This window comes from Emydura macquarii, unplaced genomic scaffold, assembly GCF_026122565.2.
Source record: "Emydura macquarii macquarii isolate MOO-44397 ecotype Brisbane River unplaced genomic scaffold, CSIRO-AGI_Emac_v2 contig_2473, whole genome shotgun sequence".
In the NCBI taxonomy this organism is placed as follows: Eukaryota; Metazoa; Chordata; order Testudines; family Chelidae; genus Emydura; species Emydura macquarii.
The window spans coordinates 40,756,520-40,776,719 of record NW_027132610.1 but is presented as its reverse complement, the minus strand read 5'-3'; the positions used below and the strand labels follow the sequence as shown (position 1 = coordinate 40,776,719).

General features: G+C 40.9%; 1 protein-coding gene across 2 annotated transcripts in view; it reads right to left on the bottom strand.

Moving 5' to 3' along the window:
• The window catches only part of SLAIN1 (SLAIN motif family member 1), a 71,642-nt gene extending 59,796 nt beyond the window's left edge, over window positions 1-11,846 (bottom strand). The window contains exons 1-2 of one of the 2 annotated variants that reach the window (XM_067563278.1): window positions 10,904-11,846; window positions 7,632-7,771 (exon numbers count right to left, since the gene is read on the bottom strand). In XM_067563278.1, coding sequence (XP_067419379.1) covers window positions 7,632-7,771; window positions 10,904-11,406 — 643 coding nt within the window. In that variant the 5' untranslated portion in view covers window positions 11,407-11,846. The remainder of the gene's footprint in view (window positions 1-7,631; window positions 7,772-10,903) is intronic. The other variant, XM_067563279.1, reaches the window with a different exon arrangement.
• Window positions 11,847-20,200: the final 8,354 nt, after the last annotated feature.

Genomic DNA, 20,200 nt, shown 5'->3' with positions numbered 1-20,200 from the left:
GGCAAGTCTTTCTATTCCTCGGATCATCTTAGTAACCCTTCTCTGCACCTGTTCCAGTTTGAATTAATCTTTCTTAAACATGGGAGATCAGAACTGCGCACAGTATTCCAGAAGAGGTCTGACCAATGCCTTGTATAACGGTATTAACACCTCTTCATCTCTCCTGGAAATACTTTGCCTGGTGCATCCTAGAACCACATTAGCTTTTTCACAGCCACATCACATTAGTGGCTCATAGTCGTCCTGTGATCAACCAATATGCCCAGGTCCTTCTACTCCTGTCACTTTCAACTGATGCGTCCCCAGCTTATAACAAAAGTTCTTGTTATTAGTCCTAGGTCCATGACCTTGCACTTTCCACTATTAAATTTCATCCTATTTCTTTACTCCAGTTTACAAGGTCATCCAGATCTTGTTGTATGATATCCCGGTCTTTCTCTGTATTAGCAATACCTCCCAACTTTGGGCCATCTGCAAACTTTATTAGCACACTCCCAGTTTTTGTGCCAAGGTCAGTAATAAAAAGGTTAAATAGGATTGGTCCCAAGATGGATCCCTGAGAAACTCCAGTGGGAATTTTCTCCGATTTTATGATTCCTATTTGTGCCTCAGTTTCCCTCTGTACTTTGCATTGCTCCCCTTTGGGTACAGTGGGTTAAAAAGCTGCTCTTGGGGAAGAGGAGACATGAGGTGTTGTGTCATGTAACTGTCTAGGGTGGAATGAATGGGTCATTAAAGGACTGGCTGTAACAGAGCTATATCAATGGAGGATCCAAATGGCAAAGACAATGGGAGCCCCAAGGAGTGAATAATTGACATCTAACAACAGGGAAACATCAGCAGATGAAACACGTGAACGCAGCATGGATCTGAAGGAGTTGGACAATGGACTGAAAGGCGTCAAGTGGCTGGAATAGAGTTAGCTTTTGGAGAGAGACAAACTCTCATGGGGGACTGACAGAGGAGCCGAAAATGGATTCCAGAGCAGCTTGGCTCTGTGAAATGCTGGCTTGGCTAGAATGGATTACAGCTTAAGCTTTATTTTTCCATGCTAACCTAAGGACTTCCTGATGCTGTTTTCCAGGTGACTAATAAATCCTACTTTGTTTTGAAAGGTTTCCTAGTATTATTGCCAATAACTGCAGGGGCACATTGGTCCCTGACAGGTGTCAGACTCCTGGCAGAGACTTTATCTCAGTTGGACTCACTGGGCAGAGCTCATGATGTGACACAGGAAGGCAGGAGCCCAGAGGCTCAGTCTCAGAGGCACTGAGGCTGCCTGGCCTCTCCTTCAGGAAGAGTGAGACCCCCTTAGAGGTCTGGCATGCTGAAAGGGATCCTCCAAGTGCGACGATCATGGGGTTCATTAAACAGCAAACCAGTGAATGAGAAAGGAATAAAACTTTTAATAAAACAAACTAGAGTGCTTCTGTGATGAACCACTGTGCCCAGCTACACTATGTTCTCAAGCCCAGCTTTCAGGGGACATCTCTAAATTCCTATATTTATAATACTGTCCCTTATGAAGAAGCATCTCTAAATTATAATCTTCCACAAACATATCTCTGCACCAAGGGACTATTAAAAGCTGGGGCATAATACAGATCCTGTGGGTACTGCTGTCTGACAGGCTGAGTTTCAAGCTCTGCAGAAAAACTAACTGGTCTTCTCTAGAGTGACTCCTTGCAATACCTCTTAACACCTCAATTTATCTACTTGGCTCTTCAATGAGATGCTATTGCAGTACAGCTACAGGCCAAATCCTCAGCTAGTGTAAATTGGCACAGCTCCCAGGAAGTCACAGGAATGGAAAACTTGCCCGTCGCATCTCTCTCTCTTCAGAGGATTTAGTAAACAGCACTTTTTCAAACCTCTCATCATTACTAATAAATGTAAAACAGACCCTATCACACTATTAAGGCTAATATGTGGTCCTGGTGATCTGACATAGAATCAAAAGGTGGAGAACAGTGTTAAAAATGGGGGTACCAACTTAAAATTAAACAGCAAATTGCTACAGAACAGACAAAAGGAAACCACCAGACAAAAATCCAAGCAAAGGATCAAAGAGGAATAGTTTTCTTGTGAAAATGACACTTCCTCATCCCACTTTTTCCTAGTTTCTATGAATGTCTCTTCCTTGCCCATCTCTCCTTTCCATGCACTGCAGCAAAAGGACAGTCATACAGTGCTTTCCCAGCACCATGCAATTGACTAGAATTGTTCAATCCTAATTTGCTTCATGTTGTTGCTCTTTCTGCACAGAGCACAGTGTTTATGTTGTACAACACTGTCTAGGTTAGACAGGATTCTGCAGGATTCTCCCAATTGGGAAACAAACAAACAAAAAACAGAAACAGCAAGGTGAATAGGAAAATACAGGATTCTTATAATTCTGCTCCACATCTGAACTTCCACTAGAAATATGTCCCCAAACTTGAACAGTCTTCAGTTGGAAGTCTTCCATTGCTAAGCATCTCAGAAAAATAGAGTATAAACGTTTGATAACATAAGTGAGGCTCAGCAATTTTATCTGGATAATGTAAAAAGGCTCTTTGATCTACTGCCAATTTTAGGTTTGGGTCTCCAAAAGGTTGATTTCTTTAGCCATCAAAATGCACAATCAGGGAAGATATGAAACAGCAGCAAATACTCTAGAATACGTCCTATGCCAGGACTACACTACTGGCCTTATAGTGTCTTCAGAACCGTACATCTCTCTCAGTCTTACACACTACAAAAATTGGGACATTTGTTTTTAGCTGTACTTTGGGCACACTATTTCAGAGACAAATCTCGCCTGGAAAGGTACGGTTCCATCCAGTCTACCCAGGTGGTTTAATTTTCTGACTGACAAATCACCACGAGCAACAAATTAGGCTGAGACATGGAGAAATTGATAAAGTGTAAAAAGGCAGCAAGGCCTGAATGTACAAAAGGAGTTAGGCACGTAAGTCCCAGTTTTGGGACAACTGTGATGCACAAAACTCACGCTGTTCCCTGGAGGTGCCTAAATTCACTCAGAACCTAAGTCTTGGTCGCAAAAGTTCCCTAGCTGCCTAACTTTCTGCTTCTGGGCATGTGCACTACTGTCTCACTGTCGGCACCCAGCCCCCTACCATCTGCCAAAGCCCCAGAGTGATTCACAAACCAGGGGAATATCAGCATTCTGCCACCTAAATCATGTGTAGGGCCCTATCTAGGAAGCTGCTCAGAGAGCATCAAACAGATCAAGCCCCGCATGTAAGTTCACACAAAACAGCTTGAGTGGAGAAGACGACTTCCCTCTTAATTTTCAGCCCAGTGGTTAGGGTATTCACTTAGAATATGGGAGACCACCAGTTCAAGACCCCTCTCCACCTGAAGGGAACAAGGGATTTGAACAGGGACCTGCCACCTCTCAGAAGAGTGTTCTAACTACCGGGTTATGGGATATTCTGCTCCCTCAATCTCCCCTGTTGAAGCCGTTGCACCCTGGAAAAATAATTAGAGTCACTGGCATAGGGAAAATTGATCCTGGATCTTCTGCCTCCCAGATGAATATTCTAACCACCAAACCATAAAGTCATTCTCGTGCTTGTACTCACTCTCTCTCTCTCTGACCCAAATAAGTTTTTAAGTCTTCCTCCTCTTTCCCCCACTGCAGCTTCTTGCTAATGGCATAGGTGCCTACCGCCAAGAGAGGGTTTGCATCTGAGAATCCCAAGAAGAGATAATCACCTCCCTGCAGCCCAGACTTAGACACTTATTGCAGGCAGGGGAGGTTTAGCATACATTCCTCTCATTGGCATCTCCCATCAGCTAGACAGCTCCCTGCCTAGCATGCTGGCTTTTGTGAATCACAGTCAAAGGTACCTCTATCTCCCTATTCGTTGTATGGGACCCAATGCACCTAACTCAGGCCTTGTGAATCACAGTGATTTTCTACGTGCTTAAAAAAGGTAAGGCATTATGACACTCAGCATCATCAGCCCTAACTCCTTTTGTGCATTCAGGCCTAAGTGCCTCTAGAACTATTTCCCCCACTAGAGTTATGAGAAAGAGCTGCAACCACTGCATCCAGAATAGAAGAGAGGTTGCTACCAAGTCTAGATGATGTGCAAACTCAGGAAGAGCAGCCAGGAGCTGCAGCTGGTTCCTGAGGACAACATTCACCAAGGTACACCAATCTGAATAGTTTCTGCTTCAGTGGAACCACTCATGCGCTTAAGATTAGGCATGTGCTGAAGTAACTTGCTGAACTGGGGCCAGTATGAAGAGCAGAAGAAATAACTGAGCCAAGTCAATAGTACAGTAATTTAATCAAACATGGATTTGCATCAGCGGTGCTCCAGCAAAATAAGAGGAGATTTTTTTTTTTTTTCAAAAAGGAGAACTTGTTACATAAACAAGGCTTAATTTAATTTTCACCCAACTGTAAAAAAGCATCTCTATCTTGCAGAGCTGGACCTTGTAACAATGCTAATGTATTATAAAATGGATATAAATATGATAATTAATGGTAAATCAGGAGAATATTGAGAGGTTTAGCAAATGTTTTCAAAGTACTCTGTAGAGGAAATATATTAAACTTCTGGATATGTCCCTCCCCCTCCATCCCAATCTTAAATCTCTAATCTAAGATCGAGCTCCTTTTTCTACTGCAAAATCCTTTACTGGCACCACACACTTTTGGACAGAGTTTTCAGTTATCCTGCCTGAAACACATTATTTCAATACACGTTATTATGGAAAACAAATTACAACATCAGAAGGAAAACTATGTCAACCTAAAATTGAATACAGAAAGTTACATTAAAATAAGATAAGATTTTGACAAATCCACGAAAAGCAACCCAAAATAAATTCTAATGAGCCCAAAATGTAACAGTCAGAAAATAGCGAAGTAAAAATAACATCTCTTTTAGTTCACAGATCTTCTCCCCATGTGCATTCAGTCATATCTGCTGATTTTACTGATTAAAATAAGGACTGTTCTACAAGGGTGGTGGCAGTCGATGGGAGTTACGCAAGCTACAGAAGGTAGCTTGTGTATCTGTCAACGTACTTAGGTTCACATAGAGCGGCATCTTCATGGTGCTAAGTTGACAGGAGATGCCCTCTCATCGATGCAGCCTTACTCCTTTCAGGGAGGTGGATTAATGGAGTCAACCAGAGACCATTCTTCAATCAACTGAGCGGGTCTACACAGATTCAATTTAGCCACCAATCGCCATGGCAGTGAAAACATACCGCGTCTTTACTGCTTTTCGTTCCTGTTACCACTATAGTGCTAATATAGCTATGGGTGGCTAAACTGAATTCCTTTCTGGCTCATGAATCATCAACAAAATTATTAGGTAAACTCCAATAGCAAACCTTTTATCTCAAAGAGTACAGATTTGTACAATGCTATTTTACACTGAGTACACAAGTAATATTCCTCAATTGGACCAGGGTTACTGATGGTGAAGTGCAAGCTGGAAAGAGCACAACTAGATTTTCTGATCCTATGGTGTGTTTGAAGGGCTGGTAGCTGAGTGGAAAAAGTCTTTTTACTTTTAAACTGAGCAAACCGTATATGTTATCACCTGAAACAACTATTATGGAAGCCCACAATGCCATTTTTACTATCACTTTTTAAGGTAGAATCAAACTGTAACATATAAATAAAAGGGATAATCAACAGACAATGACACAAAATAAAACCAGAATAGTCACATTACAGAAAGTTAGTTTTACTTTATAAAACATATTTACTAAATTGTTTTAATTGTCTCATCCTGTTCCAAAACAGGGGGGGAAAAAGACACCTATAAACCTAATCCTACTGTGTTACAATTAGATATAAATGTTAATATTTAATACTTGACATTTGTTTATTAACTATTACTTACAAGGGAATGACCCAATTAAAAATATTCATATCGGAGCAAAGGTAGTTAATTAGTAACAACAAAACAATACTATTGTAAAACCAGTGCAATAAAAACATTTATGAGACAATTCTCTTCTTGAACACACAGCTCCCAAGATGAGATTTACACATGGCCTTTGAATATAAATACTCAAATTATTTTTTAAAAGAATGGAACTTCATTGAGCAATAACCGTAATTAGAATATATAGTAAAAATGACTCGCTGTCACAGGTACTCTTGAATAAGATATTACATTATACATTAATATCTGCATTTATACATCAAAATTTGCTATGACCTCTCAGATGTTGAAAAATGTACAAACTAACTGAAACTAGAGAGATGGCAATTCACTTAAATTCTAAATATAAAGGAAAATGTGAAAGCAAATTACTTTTCTAGTAAATATAAACAACACCTCAGAGAAAAAAAAAAGATTACCCATCGCTTTGACAGGTTTTAACATTAGTGAATTACTTTTTTATGAGTTTAGAGTGGTACCTTGGATTTCCTTTGTTGCACATTATTATTTAAAATTGAGAATGGCAGCAGAAGGCACTTTGTATTGCATCTGGATTTTTAATTATTTTTAAAAGTAAAACAACTACTAAACTAAAATCTGCTCTGTGACGCTTTTTTTCAAAACTGGATTCCTTCCAGCTCATGCATCATCAACAGAATTGTTAAGTAAACTGCTGGACAGGGTACAAACTTCCTGAACTAATCCATTAGATCACTACCCTCTCCAATTTCAAATACTTCCCCAAGACTTATTACTGCTGTGGTTGCACGTGTGCACACACACACATGCACAAACAACTAATTATGGCTAGGTTGAAGGATGGTCAAGAATAGTCAATATTTATTTTTAAAACATGTATCTTTTCAAACAATTGGACAACACCAAGTTGTAGATATGGGCCTCCATCCTGTTCCCACTGAAGTGAATAGTAAAACTCCCATGGACTTGAGCGATACAGGATCAGATTCACAGGCTCCAGTTCAGCAAAATACGTAAGTACATGCTTAATCTTAAGCATGTGCTTTAGAGGATCAGGGCCATGGATAGCTTACAACACTATGGTTATATTAGCATTAACCTTGTTCTCCTTCTCCCATTCTTCTTCTCTCTTTACAACCCATCAATTGTTTGCTGCGCTCCTTTGTTAAGTCTTGCTTGAAATTAGATTATAAACTCTTTGGAACAGGAACCTCATGATTGTACAGCACCTAGCACATTGGAATCCTAACTGGGGCCTGGGAGTGATAAAACAAATGAATAAAATAATTAATAAAAATTTAGCTGATTTGTACTTAGAACTGCAATATATTTGTGCATCTCTCATGGCAGGACTGATACTCTAATTTAGGGCCCAAGATTTCTCCCATTAAAGTATATGGACCCTTATTAAGAGGAAATGGGGATGTCTGAAAATTAAGACAGTTAAAAATTAGGGTTTGAAGAATGATGGAAAAAGAAGAGGAGAAGGAAAAGGAGATCGCTTTAAAATGCACACTAAGAAAAACTCAAATTATAGCTACCATTCATGTAACAGAGGAAGTTTTGTATAGTTATATTATAAAACTATGGATCTGCCATTTGGTAAAACACAGAAAACTGCTTAAAGAGTCCAGCATCTAGAACTTCAAACTTGCATGCCAAGCACAGATGCTAACTTATTAGTTATGAAATTCAAAGAAAGATAACAAGTAAAAAAGATCAGAGGTTTACCTTGTTCCAGTCTAAAGCATAGGGAACGTTTTGCAGCTTCTATCTCAGGAGTTGGATGATCCAGAATATGTCTACACCACTGCAGAGGACTCAGTGATTTCTCTTGGGGTGTGAGGGTCTTAGTAGGCGAGACATACAACCTCAATTAAAATACGCAGATATATTAGCATATACTCAGTACATAAGCGTTATAATTTTGTATACGTGACTGACTGTGTATTAAGAATGTACATTTCTAATGGTAAAAGTCCTAAAATACAAAATCCTAAGAGAAAATAAGCTCCCAAAACCAAATTATAAAAAGTTTAACCAAGATTAACCAATCATGTCAGATTTAATGTAATATACTAAATGAGCTATTACTATGTAATGCCTGCTCAGAAGCCTACTGTTTGGGAGATAAATTGGTACTTGCGATCCAGCTTCTAAAGGACAAGTCCTCATCATAACAGATATCCTTGTTTGCAATCCTAGCAGAGTTCAAAGACTGAATTTGTCGGACAACAGGGCTGACCGCCTCTCACTTAATACAGTGGTTGGCTACAGAATTAATGTTCCGAATTAAAAACCATGAAGAGCCACATAGGTACTGAAAAATAACAGTTTAGATCCACTGCTAACTTTCAGCAGTATTTTGGAAGTAAAAGATGTGGCTGATTAGTTCTAAATAATTGGATGTTTATGCAAAAAGATGATAACCAAGAAAAAGTTTTGACTAGTTTGTAACAAAGATATTTTTTGTTTTGAACTTCAATTTTTTAAAACAATATTACAAAAGAAATTAGGACCCCAATATAAAAAAGCCAATAATCAGGATTGCATTGGCCTTTGGCTTTCTAGATTTGACACCAGATTAAAAAAAAAAAAAGAATTAATAGATCATCAAAAGAATCATAAGATTAACAATAACCCCACAGCAGCTAACTGACAAACTACCACTGACCAGCAGTGCAGGTCATTGGAGATTCATCCCTGACGGAAATACGTAATGTACCTTAGTTTCATTAATTTTAAACAAGCAACTGTCCTTCAGAGGAAAACCAAGAGCCAAATTCTGCACCTCAATACATACATGCAGTTCCCACTGATACCATAAGTAGGTGGAATTTGGTCCCAAAATAGCAAGATTGTTTCCAAAAAGCAAACCAAAACTGATAAATCAATCATGATTGTCATTTGCACTGCAACATTTGAAATAATACTGATCCTATCAGCCCTAAAATGTAAGCACATACAAAACATTATTAAAAGAAACTGACCAAGCAAAGTGGGCATCCCAAAGCAACTAAATGAGACCAGAGAAACAACTCCTCACCACATTATGTCATAAGCAATGAAGGAAGTTTGAAATTATAACTGATTCATCCCAACAACGTTCCCAAATCAGTCCAGCACAATCTAATCATCCACAGAATAAATTGTAACTGATAAATCAAGTATGATAATAACTAATAAACTAACTAACTATCTACAATTGTTGGTGATTCTCAAGAGAAGAATTCAAAACTAAAGCCTATTACCAAAAAATCTTTAGAGAGATCATCACATTCTGAAGAGTCAAGACCCTACCTCCATACCAAAAACAACCATGTTTAAACATGGTTCTGGCTCAACTGCATCATATTGTGATATGCTCTTATCTATATGGATTTAAAAACTATATTAGAGCATGTTAAGAAAACATCACCACCTGGATAGACACCCAAGCTAAAACATGGTTCTTTAGAATAAATTATAACATTCTTTTTTTTTTTTTAACATTATTTTAATACAGTTGAGCTATAGCCATGTTTAAATGTGTTTAATTCTGTAGCGTAAATCAGGCCTTCCGGGTCATTTTCTGTAATATTTATTAGCACTCCTGAGGATTATACAAGATATATCCTGAGATATACAAGTTACAAGACACTAGCCAATTCTGAGTATCTTTGGTTTGACAAAATGGGTGAGGCAGTTATCTTTTATTGGACCAACTTTTGTGTGTGTGTGAATGTGAGTGAGAGAGAGAAGCTTTGGCGCTTACACAGAGCTTTTCTTCACATATTATCTCACCCACCCTGTCTCTCTAATATGCTGAAACCAACACAGCTACACAACACTGCATGTCTTTTGTCTATCATTTTCTCTTTCTGGGCATTAAAACCAGCCACAAGGGTTCCCCTAGTTCTATTTTATTTTCTGCTTTTTCCAGCTTATTGACACATATTCATGCATTACACTGGAATCATGTACATACTTAGTGATATAACTACACAACAACAATGCCCAAAAGTCAAAAGACCTCCTATATATTCAGGACTGAAATTTAACTTGAGAGAGGTTAGCATTTTAAGGAGAGAGTATTTTAACTGCCTTATTTTTTAAAAAAAGGCTGTAATTGCTTTGTTAGTCCTTCCTAAATTGAATGCAGTAAATCTATTTTAAAGGAAACAACAAAAGCCTTGTATCAAGACTAAAAGCCAATATATTTACCAGTCATCATTTCTCTTCAGTAACACATTTTCACGATTCTTTACCCAGTTAATTTTTAACCTAAACCAGATTTTTCACTTTAAATCTTCCTTCCTGACATCTACCACTTCATAATTCCCACATTTATGACAGTGTTAATTGTAATGTCTTGAATGAACAGCTAGTGAGGTCACCAAATCTTAGAAGCACAAGTGTGAGACGTGAGCAAGGAAGATAAATGTGCTTAGTAGGAACAATAAAATTCAGGGCAAATTATTGCTCCCTGGTTTTTGGATCATTATTGAATAGGTTACAGTTGCAAAGACAGCCTGTAGTCCTGCTCTTCCCAAGGGATGCAGGGGCTTGAAGTCAGGCATGCAGAGGAGATGGAGCATAAAGGGGCGATTAGGAGATGTCTTCTGCTTCTCAAGTCTAGAGTTAAGAAGAGAGGTCTCAGAAATGGCCCCTTTTCATTGAGAGAGTTAATCACACAAACCAGATGACACGTTTAAAAAAGCAGATGTAAGTTTCAGCAAAACAAGATCAAGTGGATTTTAGGGTTAATGCTAATCAGGGACTTGAAAGCACCAGCTGTTTAAGAATTAGAGAAGAAGGGGGGGAGGGGAGGCACTTAGCCCGGCTGCATTATTAGAGCTGGGCTCCCCATGCCGGACGGGGACCTCGCTGCTATTCCCCCCAACTCTGATGAAGCCCTTGGCGCTCCTGGCGAAGGAAGGCGCTCCTCTGGATCTGCCCGGGGACACAGGGGAGGACAGCCCCGGGAGTGGGGCGCTCAGACAATAGCAATGGGGGGTATCTACCATGTGTCCTCCTCCTCCTGGCTGCAGTCACCGTCCTCCAGGTCCAGTACCTCCACCTCGTCCAGCACCGTGGCTGCCCCCGCAGCGGGGATGCTCCCGGCCTCCTGCCCGCCGCCGCCGCCTCCTCCTGCCCCGGCCAGGCCAGGGGCGGGCTTGAAATAGACGAAGGGCTCCGGCGGGCCCAGGCCAGCGGTGCACAGGAGGGTGGGCGCCGGGCTGGGCATGCACAGGGCCCCGGGGCCGCCGCTCGAGGCCAGCCCGGCCGCCCCTGGGGAGCCGCTGGCGGGGGCCGGCGGCGGCAGCGGCAGCAGCAGCAGGTGCGGGCCGGCCGGGCTCGGGGGGGCGGCGGCCGCCGCACGGCTCCGCAGCTGCTCGTTCTGCTTCTCCAGCTTCCGCACCAGCTCCTGCAGCTTCTTCACCTCCAGCTCGGCGCTCACCACCGAGCCGGGCCCGCCCGCCTGCACCTCCGCCATGGCCAGCGGCTGCAGCCAGGCCGCCTCCATCCGCCCGCGGGCTGCCGGCACCTGCTGCCTGCGAGGCTGCGCCGGGCGCCCTCGGCCGCTCGCCTCCTTCCCTTCTCCCGCTCCTGGCGGCGGCGGCTCCCTTCTCCTGGCCCCGCGCGCCTTCACTCTGCTCCGCGGCAGCCGCGCCGCCTCCTCAGCTGCTCCCCCGCCTCCCGTCAGCAGCGACAGCACGGCCCGCCCGGGCCGGGGGCTCCCCTCCCACTCTGGCACGGGAGAGGCAGCACCCGCACAATGGGAACAAAGAGCCGCCCGGCTCCAGGGCCATTAGGCGGGTGGGGGGATAAAGAGCCGCGCCTGAGGAGGAGCGGGGCTAAAGAGAGGCTGCCCCTCGCCGCCTAGGGGAGCAGGAGCCACGCCCGGCAGCATCCTTCCTCGCCCCCAGGCTTTGATGGGGGTGGCAGCCAGTGCCTGGAAGAGGGGAGGGGTTCTTGTCCCTACTCCCTCGCTAGTCACACACCGGACCCTGAGAGCAGAGGTTGAAGCATGGGCACAAACCACTAAAGTGGGGCAAAGGTGCTGGAACGGGGGGTGCTCCTGCACCACCTGCCTTCAAGGGGTTTCCATCATATACAGGGCTGACAGTTTGGTTCAATGGCTTTCAGCAGCTCCCCCCCCCCTTCGCCCCCATTATAAAACTTATTCCAGCACCACTGATCTGGGGAGAAGGGAAGATCTTCTCTAAACCAGCTCCTGCCCTAATTTACACTCTGTGCCCCTCCATGCAGGGAGCAGCCCTTCTATCTAGCACCTGAAACTTCCACCCTCAATGGACCTGTTAAGGACTCTTAAAAAAAACCAAAAACATGCTGAGCCTGGAGCCTTCACTGAGGCCAATGTACCTGGTAGTTTAAAATAGAATTAAAGAGTTAATCCCTAGGGACCCAAGTCTTTCAAAAAATAGTCTGTTTAGCCAGCTATGAATGCCTTACAAAAAGGTTGCTCCTGCCAGACTCTGATTCTGAGTTGAGTGTCTCCCAAGATGGCATTCCCTTTTTAAAAAAGAACATATAATTAGAGCCTGGTAGCGTCAGGGTTATAATTATGCAGATTTAGCTTGATAAGAATGAAAAATCACAAATAGAAGCCTTTATTTATAAATGAATGTGTTAAACAGATGTTCATTTTTCACTATATATCCATGTTTATGTATGTGTGTGAATGAGAGAATATATGTATTTGTGTGTCTGTAGGGAATGAATTGAGGTCTTTTAGTTGATAAAAAGGAATATGCAAGTATTTGTTTAAGAATAGATAGTAGCCATAGATGAAGCTGGCAAGAAATTTAATCGAGACTGAGTGAAATACCTGATAATCAAACAACTGTTTATACACTGACACTCACTGATTTTAACACACATCCTTCCCCCACCCTTTAGATGGATTGCCTTTCCTGGCTCAAAACATTTTGATTATCTTGTACATATTGTGTCTTAGTTTAATAATGGGATGGGCAGTGTTAATATGTACCAATATTTTATATAGCTCAAAATGTTCAGTGTTCTAACAACAGTATTGTTTGCTTTACTCACTTCTGACTGGCAGTGAGACTGAAAACTTATGTCTGTTCCACATCGGAGTTTACTTGAATGCTGGCACTCAAAAACTGTAGTGTGTATTATTTCTTATGTTCGTCCAAGATGGAAGGTAGCAATCATATAGATAGGAGTGAGTATAATAACAGAACATTTAAAGAGCAGATAGGTACAATAGTAAACTAACTCCAAGTTATTCATGTGTGACAGTGAATATAACAATGCTGGTGCATAACCAATTAAGCTGAAGCTCAGTAAATAACACTTTGCATTTAAATAGCACTTGACCCATTCAAAGCACTGAACAAACTTTAAACTAATTAATCTGCATAACATCCTTGTTTGTTACATAAGGACTACTATCCCCGTTTTATAGAATGAGAAACAAGACTTGTAATGTTCTATGCCCAAGGCCACTTAAGAAGTCAATTGTAGAGCCAAGGACTCCCTGACTCTCAGTTTTGTGCATGTTTCTCCAAACCATATCAGTTTACACCTGGTACATTACTATATGATTACTCAGGAGCTAGACACCTCCTAAGGTATGAACACAGAGTACAAACCCACGATTTGCTGAAGACGGCATACATCCAAGTGCTAGCACATTATTAAAAACAATTCAGTGGCAGCTACCCGTTCATTCAACACCTCTTTTTGGACTAACTAGCATTGATGGGTACCCTGCAATCACAATGTTATTTTTATTTTATTATCTACATAACCAAACTGCCAATTTCCTAACTGGGATTTGACCTGAAGAGAGGATTGACTCTAATTTCCCTGTCCAGAACCCAAGGACTCATTCAGGCCAGCACCATTTTGTCTTGTCTATTTAGACTCTTTGGAGCCAGACTGTCTTTATTTATGACTGTACAGCACCTAGCACAATGGGCCCCAGGTTTATAGTGCTAGGCACTATTGTAATGCAAATAACAGTAACTAACTGGGTGGAAGGGAAGATATGACCGGTTATGAACTTTTTTCACTTCCAGATACTGTAACTCATCATTGTAGGATGGATATAATGCCCAGTGTAGGGAATAGTACCAAGATACCTTTTAAACCAACAACTGAAAAGAGTTTTTTCAGTACTCTCTACCCCTTATGGAAAGGAAATTTCAAAATGTTGATAGAATAAAAAATTACTGAGGCCCCAATTCTGCCATCTTTACTCACAGTGAATAATACATTCCAGTTTTTGTAGCTGATAGGTACAATCATTATTCCAGTTAGGTGAAGACAAATGAGTTCCTACATGTCTGTCTATCCATAGATGGAAGCCCCAGGCAAACTGATGATCTCTCATCATACTGCAATAGGTTTTGTAGTTGATTTTCTCATTTAACTTCAAGTAATCTGTCCAGCAGCTGCTTTCTGATTTAAATTTGACATGAAATTTGTCCCTCACCTTTAGATACTTTTGAACTGATCTGGCAGTTAACAAATTCCATCATCTTTTAACATTTGGGAGTGGAAGGGTTTGGGTATTAAACCAATACTTCAAAGATTGAACTGCTTTAATAAAAACTCGGAAGCATTTAGGGGCCAAATCTTAAAATTAAAATCAGTGAAAAGACAATCCCATGTGGAAAAGCAGGTGTTGATATTAATACCAAATTACTTGAAGAATGTCAAAATAATTTACTAAATTACTAAGAAATAACCAACACATTTTCATAAATGTGATAAAAGTGTTAACTAGCCATTTTTTTTTTTTGTATGAGAACCAATGTGAGCACCTCTTTGTTTACAATACTTGCTGTTCTTTGTTCTACACTTACTCAAAAAGTAACATTAAAATTGTTCCATTATGCATGCACTCCTTTCTATGAGAAGCAGAAATGGAAATGTATTCAAGGACAAAGGAATGCACCAATTGCCATTAGGTATTTAACCACTAACAAAAGCAGTAAGAGCTAACATTCAGGAGTATTCATGTGTTAACCCAATAGGATTTTAAAATTACCACAAGATAACTAGAAGTGTATGCAAGTCAATGACAAACAATGAAACAACAAAAAGTCAGTGTTAACATCAGCAGTGAATATAAAGGAAGGAGTGTGTGGGGATAGCGATTCTGAAATGGAAAATTAACTTTTCTCCTTTAACCAGAAAAACCAAAGCAATTTAATCACCTAGTGAAAATAGGGAATTGAATACCCGACTACCTTAGCTGTTATCTGCACTAAGACATTTTCTAAATTTTCCAAATGTTGTTACCACTGGTACAGCATCACCAGGGTCGCAACAAGAAGAGGTACTAGCGTGGACTTGACATCAATGGTCCCCCTTGGACTGGACTAATGCTCTCACCATTGCAGATACATCCTTGGAGATGTCTTCTCATGTGTTATCACAGCAGCTGAGAGGCAATAGAGCTAAGAGCCCGGAAGTTTTAACAGAAGGAGTGTGGCAGGTTCTTTTCCAGGAGGGGTCCTCAAGTCCGAAACTCATTCTCCTACCTGACCCCTTGGTTTGAAAGAGCTTGAATTTGTTGACCATTAAGGAACATTACAGAGCCAATTTATTTTCCCAGACATTCCTTAAAGGAGTGGATTGAGTAAGAAAGAGGTTCTGCTCTTTAGTGACTGTTCTAATCTTTTAAATGTGTATGTATTTTTAATAATATTGTGCATGCACTCAGAGCTGTGGATGGGCACATTTTTATAAACAGAAATAAACACGTTCTTTTAAACAGTGTAGTTAACACATTTTCTACCATGGCACATTTTTCCAGAGTTCACGTGCTAATGTCTCAACAGGGATCAACAGCTTTGTTCAGGGACCCAACACTTGCTAACATGGTTGGACAACAGAAAACTTTACCAGCTAGTACATACCAGAAGGAAGGCCTTCTCATTTCATATTTCCTTCTTTTTTATTTATTGATCAAATCTGTCTAAATCAAACTTACAATATTGTAACATGTCCCTGCCACCTGCTTCTCCCAGTCCTGAAAGAGTAAGATAGCTCAAAGGGTGTCAAAATATTGGCAGAGTTAAACTACTTAGGTCTTCATGTAGTATAGTACAAATCTTTAAATCAAAACACATGCCAGTAGACACCCAGTGCAGAGAACAAAACAGCAGGGAGACTGATTTCCATCTGCCCATCCCTGATAATAAGCATGCTGCTCTGTTCCATAATAGTTGCAGGCTCTAGCTGCTTCTTAAGCAACCCAAGATAGAAGGCATTGCAGTAATCTAGGCTTAATTACACAAAGGGATGTGTTGCAATAAAATCAGAACATGGAAGGTAAGACCAAGGCCTGCTGATATGCTCTCAGGGGCGCTTTTGCAAGCTGCATTTTCCTTAACATATATCTGTAACTGAGGGCATAATTTGATCAACAGAGCTTGTATCACTGATGTGTGAAAAGTAAAGAACATATAGTCCTCTAGGTCTGCCTTTTGGGGACAGATGAGGTTGCAGTTTATTATTAATGAGGTGATACTTTTAGAGTATCAATGCTTAAGATGTGTCATGACAATGAACCAACCCATACAGCTTACCTCCAGGAAAGAAAGAGAGACCATAACATTTAAAGCCCATACATTTTGCCTCTAAACCAGATTTCAGCCTGACTTGACCCTATACCACAGCCTCCACTTCACAAAAAGATGTGCTCCCTGCTTCATGATGTAAAAATATCCCTGCACACAACTTACTATGATAGTTTCTTTCCCTGTATTTTCTCCTTTTCTCTCTTCCTTTTTATTTCTTTGTCTGTGTTTGGTCAAGGAAACTAATTTAATAAATCAACATCTTTGTTATTAAGCTGAGAACATTTTTATAGCAACTATGTTAGCATATCCTCCATTCAGATAAATATACTTGGTTTTATAATTTGCAGTTTTCCTGTGAATTTAGGGTAACAGAATAGAATGTCACTTTAAGGTGTAGTTATTTAGAAATTAAAACAGACTGTGGGGAAAAACACCTGTATTTAGCATTGGCCATGTGGTGCATCAAGGAACATCTAAATAATTCATACACCACATCAGTCCCCATAGTAGATTTGTGTCCTGAGAAGGAAAAGTTTGAGGGACAAGGAGAAAAAACAGGATACTGTGATTGAATAAATCCCCCAAATAGCATAGTATGTTAGGTTGGGTGGCCTTTTCTTGCTGTAAACCTGTATAAGTATATTATTGGGAATTGTTTAAGACAACTTTACTAGGCACCCAAAAAGCCACAATCCTACAGTCAAAGAAGAAGGCTGGTTAAAAACATGATGTGATTTAGAAGGGGAATTAAGGTAGCTATAAAAAATTAATAAATATATATATAACAAGTGGAAGAAAGTAGAAGTTGATAGTAATTAATACAATTCAGAAGCTAGAAATTGTAGAAAATTGATAAAGGAAGCAAAGAGACACAAGGAGAAATCTATGGCCAGCAGCATTAAGGATAATAAGAAGGCATTTTCAAATATATTAGGTACAAAAGGAATCCTAACAATGGTATTGGTTCATTATTAGATGGAAATGGTAGAATTATCCATAATAATGCAGAAAAGGCAGAAGTGTTCAATACATATCTCTGTTCTGTATTTGTGAAAGAAAAAATGATGTAGTCATTCATATGATGGTGACAACTCTCTTTCTATTACATTAGTATCTCTGGAGGATGTTAAATAGAAGCTACTAAAGTTAGACATTTTAAAATCAGCAGGTCCAGATAACTTGCATCCAAGAATTTTAAAAGAGATGACTGAGTAGCTCACTTGACCATTAATATTGAATTTCAGTAAGTCTTAGAACACTGACAAAGTTCCAAAAGACTGGAAGAAAGTTAATTTGTGGCAGTAGTGTGAAAGGGATGAACCAGATAATTATAGGCCTTTCAGTCTTATATCAAACCTGGACAAGATAATGGAATGGCTGATATGGGACTCGATTAATATAGAATTAAAGGAGAGTAGTATAGAATGCCAATCAACATGCGTTTATGGAAAATTGAACCTGTCAAACTAATTTAATTTTTTTTATGAGATTACATGTTTGGTTGATAAAAGTAAGAGCACTGATGTTAGACTTCTGTAAGGCATTGGAATTGGTACCACAGAACATTTTTATCTATGAGTTAGAACGATATAAAGTTAATATGACACACATTAAATGGCGTAAACACTGGCTACCTGATAAGTCTCATAATGCAATTGTAAATGAGGAATCATCAGTGGAGAGGAAGCGCCACCCAGCCCTGCTCTGTCCCCATCTCCACTCCAGCCCTGTCCCCCAGCGGTAGCCACAGCTTTGTCTCCCCGCTGCGGTCCCAGGCCCTGCCCTTATCCATGTCCTGCACCCAGACCCTGGTCCTGGCCGCATTCTGCACTCACACTTCATGCCCCGCTCCCGGCCAGCCCTGGTTCCTGGTTCCAGCCCCATTCCTGGCCCCAGCTCCCCACCCTGTTCATGGCCCCGGGACTTACAGCCCGTTCCTGGCCCCAGCTCCGAGCCCCATCGCTCCAGCCCCAGTTGTAGCCACAGCTCAAGCCCCGGCTTCTAATTGTGGCTACTGGAGTGGGGAGCAGACCAGGTAAGGGGAGGCGGGACCCCAAAAGTCTGGGGACCACTGGACTACATGATCACAATGGGCCCTTCTGGCCTTCGAATCTACGAATCTGTATTATGGGATGGAGGGTTAAAAAAGGAACCACCTGAACTTTCTTTCAAAACTTTCTTTTCAGAATTCAAATTGAACCAGGCACAACACTTTATTGAATTTCCAGAAATGTTTGTGTAATTTATTTTTCTGAACTACACTTCCTATATCTAGATGGGATTAGAGCAAGAGCTACCACACAAATAACTATTCTTGCACCATTTCCCACCCATCCTTGTGAGAATTCCCATCCACTTTCTCAACAGAAATTTAAATAAGGATCCAACAATTTGAGTACTTATGTTAACTGAGTATCTCACATTTAAAGTTTCATTCATCACTAAATGTGTTACAATCAAAGACTGACTTAGAAAAAAAAAAGTGACTGTCAGTCTATGGAAAATCAAAAGGAAAGAGTGTCAAAACCATAGTTCCAGTGTCCATGGACACCAGTCTATCGTGATGGGCTCCAACTGCTGAATTCCACATTCTGCTAAGTCCCCTAGGTCTGGGTTATGACTGATCACAGCGCCTCGCTCTGGGTCTCTCAGGTGCAGACCCTCTGTCTGACACCCCTCTTGAGCAGTGGGATCACACAGTCTGGCCATCAATACCCCCAGAACCAACCCAAGTGCCCCAGTTGTTGAGTCACCTTCCTCCCAGAGATCAACCGGCTGTGGGAGTTCTGGTTTCTAGTTAACCCCTTGTGGCACAACATAACAGTAAAGCAAGGAACACAGTCTTATCAAAGGAACTTCTTAAACACACACACACACACACACTTTGCTCCTAAAAAGTACAGGGGAGTTACAGATCTATGGAAAACAGCAAGCTCCTGAACATAACTCCCTTAGTCTGACCCCATGCCTTTTTGTGAGTCCTGGTTTGATCCGAGTCTTTTAGGGCAGGCAAAGTCTGCTGTTTCCACTCCCTCTAGTTGTGTTTGCTGTTCTTGGCTATGAAATGTATTCCCTGGCTTAGAAAGCAACTATCTTTTCAAACAGTTCTGTGCCATCTTTGGATAGGTGGGGGTCAAGCGAAGAAACTGAGTCTCCCAGCCATGTATTTATACTTGGGGAGAAGCATGGGGAAATGCAGCTGTCACTAACCCTCTTTTCTCCCAAGCGGCTTCTGTGGCGAGTCCATTCAAAGTCCAAGGCTCGGCCAACAGAAACTCCATTGTTCAAACAAGGGAGAGCAGTTCAATGTTGATCATGCATGATTGCTCTATAACAGCTTTCTAGATACAGTCTCCCACTCAGTGTTAGATTGCTGTTACAAAATGGATGATGTAATTCATAATGATGGTTGCTATTAAAAATAACATTCATAAAACCAAATGGAATTCATAATTGGTCACACACATATTCCCCAAACTATCACAGTGGGGGTTAGAGGCTTGTCTAAATGAGAAGTGTAAACCTCTATAACTACATCAGTGTAATCACATTTGTACAAAGCTCTAATCTAAACACGCTGTGCCAATGCAGAATAGGGATTGAACCAATAAGCACCACTTAATTTGGGAATATACAAATTGCTAACACAGGAGTATGCAGTACGTACCACCTGCACTTGTAAATAGCTTTATCTCCAAACTCCCTGCAGTAGAGAAAAATGCAAGTTCCAATTAC